Genomic DNA, 4,149 nt, shown 5'->3' with positions numbered 1-4,149 from the left:
AGAAAAGACTCTTGTAGGGAAAATGAATTGATTCTTTTAATGAATCGAGTAACTGGCACAAGTAAAAAATGAATAGGTTCTTTTAACGAATCAAGCAACAAGCATAAGAAAAAAAACTTTACAAACAAAAGCAAACAGTGCCACCTATGTGGTCTGATTCACAAACAAATGACTCTTATAAGTTAAATGAATTGGTTCTTTTAATGAATCAAGTAACTGGCACAAGTAAAAACAAACAAACAATAAAACATGTTACACGCAAAAACAAACAGCACCACCTATGTAGTCTGATTCATGAACAAATGACTTATAAGTTAAATGAATTGGTTGTTTTAATGATTCATGCAACTGGCACAAAAAAAAAAAAAAAAAGATGAGCTGTTTTTTTTTTTTATGAATTGAGCAACTGGCACAAGTTAAAAAATTTGTTACACACAAATACAAACAGCACCGCCTATGTAGTCTGATTCACAAACAAGCGACTCTTATAAGTCAAACGAATTGGTTCTTTTAATGAATCGAGCAAATGACTCTGCCTAACACATGCCTCCGCACATTAAGTTGTTGTTAACCTCGTTCTAATGTTGAAGAATTTCGAGTTTTTTAAATAAACAACTGTGTGCCTAAGGTTAGTCATTTGCATAAAAAACCTGCCCAAATTTCCGTACAACCTTTCGCCAATCTTAGCAAATGTATGAAACTCTAAAGAAGAGCTCTTGCCTGAGAACACAGCAAGATTCTTGAGCAAGGCCAAGCACATGTGCTCATGTTCAATCACAATAAAACCCTTTTAATACAAATGAATCATGATTTTTTTCATGAAAATCTTTGTACGCAGATTTCACACATAAATTTGTGCGTATGCATGATAAGCGAATGAGACTCAATGTCTTCTTCTCTCCTCAGGTGTGTTTAAGGCGCCGGGGCGAGGCGTCATGCGATCTACCTGAGCGTGATTGTTCCACCTGGAGGTCACAGGATGCCGGTGCAGGCAGCTCAATGGACTGAGTTTCTATCCTGCCCCATCTGCTACAATGAGTTTGACGCCTGCAGCCACAAGCCCATCAGCCTGGGCTGCTCGCACACCGTCTGCAAGACCTGCCTGCACAAACTGCATCGCAAGGCCTGTCCTTTTGACCAGACGGCCATTAGCACTGACATTGATGTGCTGCCTGTCAACTGTGCCCTCCTGCAGCTGGTGGGGGCGCCGGTGAGTGGGGCATGCTGATATGATTGATATGATAGCTTTTGAGGTTTCGAATAGCTCAGGATGTCCAGTGTTGCTGTCTTTCTGGGCTGTGCAGCTCAAAACTCATTTTTTTATTGTCAGTGTCTTAACCGTGCATACAGTTTTACAAGAAATGAATTGAAATGAAAAGTACACTAACATAAAAAAGACAGAATTGCAAGATATAAACTCAGAATTCTGCAATCTCCTGTTTACATCTCACAAATTTGAGTTTATCTTGCATTTCTGAATTTATGTCTTTCAATTTTGAATCTCTCAATTCTGACCTTTTTCTCGGAATTCTGAGTTTATATCTTGCAATTCTGAATTGATATCGCACAATATTTAGTTTATATTTTGCAATTCTGAGTTTATATCTCGCAATTCTGAGTTTATATTTTGTAATTCTGAGTTTATATCTCGCACTTCTGAGTTTATATTTTGCAATTCTGAATTTATATCTCACAATTCTGAGTTTATACAGAATCTTGCAATTCTAACTTTTTTGTTTAGCATTTATTTAGTTTATTTTGCAATTCTGAGTTTATATCTCACTTTTTTTTTGTTTCCGCCACGAAAAAAAAAGGTAACTGAGTTTATACCTCAATTCTGACTTTTCTTCTGAGAACTGCAAGACAAAGACAGAATTGTAAGATATGAACTTAGAATTGCAAGAAAAAAGTTTATCGTACAATTCTGAGTTTACACAGTATCTCGCAATTCTGAGTTTATATCTTGCGATTCTGAGTTTATAGGCTATATCTCATAATTTTTTTTCTCAGAGTTCTCAGAATTATGAGCTTACATCTTTTGATTTTGAGTTTTTTCCGTAGAATTCTGTTCATATCTCGTAATTCTAAGTTTATATCTTGCAATTCTGAGTTTATATCTCTTATTTAGGAGTTTATCGTACAATTCTGAGTTTATATCTCTTATTTCGGAGTTTATCATACAATTCTGAGTTTATAGCTTGTCATTCTAATTGTATATCCCACAATTTATATCTTATATCTTACAATTCAAGTTTATATCTTACAATTGTTAGTTTGTATCTTGCAATTCTGAGTTTATATCTCGCAAATTCTGAGTTTATATCTTGCAATTCTGTGTTTATTGTACAATTCTGAGTTTACATCTTACAATTCTGACTTTATATCTCACAATTCTGACTTTATATCTCGTAATTCTAAGTTTATATCCCACAATTCTTAGTTTATATCTGACAATTCTGAGTTTATGCAGTATCTCACAATTCTAACTTTTTGGTTTAGCATTAATTTAGTTTATTTTTCACAATTCTGAGTTTATATCTCACAAATTTTTTTGTTTCCGCCACAAAATAAAAAATAAAAAATGGTAACTGTGAGTTTATACCTCAATTCTGAATTTCTTCTGAGAACTGCAAGACAAAACCAGAATTGTGAGATATAAACTTAGAATTGCATTAAAAAAAGTCAACACTGTGAGAAAGCCTTTATCATAACAAAAATATTTTCACTTTGCTTCACTCCAAACAGATACTGTAAGTTTCACCAGTAATCATTATGCTGTTTAACATTGACGTCACAATGTCATAAATAGAACTCTTCTGGTGGTGCTTCATATCTGCCAATGGTTGTTTTTCTGCAGGTTCCGGAGGGAGAGATTGTGAGTGTGGGCAGTGTTGAAGACACAAGACATTATGAAGTGTGCAGGATCTGTGTGGAGGAGCTGGCGCTGTATCTCAAACCAATCAGTGGAGGAAAAGGTGAGTGTGTGAAGAAAGTGATACAGGTACATCAACAACAATGACTGTGAGTGCTGCATTATTGTTTAGGCTTGCGCCTGAACGAGCTCACGTTTGGATAGCGCAACATTTCCTGTTGTTCAGCGGCTACATGTGCTTTATCTGTCTGTGGTTGGAGATGTTTGCGTCAGTGGGAAAAAAACAAAAAAAAACACAGAAACCCAAAGGCCACTTCAGAAACAAGAGAAAAACATGCACGTATTTTATATGCAATACATGCAATGAAATACAGTGACAAAATAAATGTTTACAATAAACATTCATGTTTAGTAATGCTTAATAAAAGTAAAATGAAAGCAATAAGCACGTTATATCCTACCCGGTCCATTTTCGTACATTATTGCTTATCAGATGCTGGTGTTACTTATTATTCATGGAATAATTTCCCACTGTGTTAAACACGAGAACGGCTCTTTGTAGGCCAATAAAACACTTGGTCTCCATGAGCAATAAAGCTTCAGGTCACTCATGGTCTCAGCTGTTGTGAGTGGAAAAGTCCGTTTCAGGGCTCAATTGAGTGTTTTATTGGAGTAACAATAAAAGTTACTCCTCACAGCGGACTAGAGGAACGCTAAAGGCTAAAGCTCTTAAACTCCTCATTGAGCTTTGAGCTCATAACAGCTCCTCTGCCAAACCTTCACTATTACGCTGTGGTGTAGCCATAAGACTGAGACTTTTACCCTCAAGATGTTTAGCAGCTCCTGGAAGTAGGATCAGTAGTGGATATAGTGTATTAGTAGATTAACTTCTGGAAAAACTAACTGAGAGGCCATTTAAAGGCATTAAGGATAATTTGACTTCAGACCAACAATATAATAATCTATAATATATATATCATCTATAAAAAATATAACAATATGGTTTAACTGTAATTACATATATAATACACATTATAAATGATAAATTAAATAATCGCACATCAAATTTGGCTGAGAAATTACCCCCAAAAGATCATTTAAAGTAATTGTGTTACATGACAAATCATTTATTTGATGCAACATTGAATTTATTAAACTTTAAACATTTTATTTATGTATTTAAATGAATTATACATTTTTTGGCTACAACAACCTTTTTTTGGGAGGAAGCTGAATCTGAAGTGGTATTTAGATACACACACACACACACACACACA

The 4,149-nt window shown here is 34.9% G+C and overlaps 1 protein-coding gene across 1 annotated transcript in view; it reads left to right on the top strand.

The window, feature by feature from the left end:
* Positions 1-245: 245 nt before the first annotated feature.
* Positions 246-4,149, top strand: part of LOC107686479 (roquin-2-like) — a 30,051-nt gene continuing 26,147 nt past the window's right edge. Inside the window, exons 1-2 of the mRNA XM_016483517.1 lie at positions 246-1,210; positions 2,858-3,016. Coding sequence (XP_016339003.1) covers positions 980-1,210; positions 2,858-3,016 — 390 coding nt within the window. The 5' untranslated portion in view covers positions 246-979. The remainder of the gene's footprint in view (positions 1,211-2,857; positions 3,017-4,149) is intronic.

This window comes from Sinocyclocheilus anshuiensis, unplaced genomic scaffold (genome assembly GCF_001515605.1).
Source record: "Sinocyclocheilus anshuiensis isolate Anshui unplaced genomic scaffold, SAMN03320099.WGS_v1.1 scaffold838, whole genome shotgun sequence".
NCBI classification, from domain to species: Eukaryota; Metazoa; Chordata; class Actinopteri; order Cypriniformes; family Cyprinidae; genus Sinocyclocheilus; species Sinocyclocheilus anshuiensis.
This window is presented reverse-complemented; position numbering and strand designations above follow the sequence as displayed.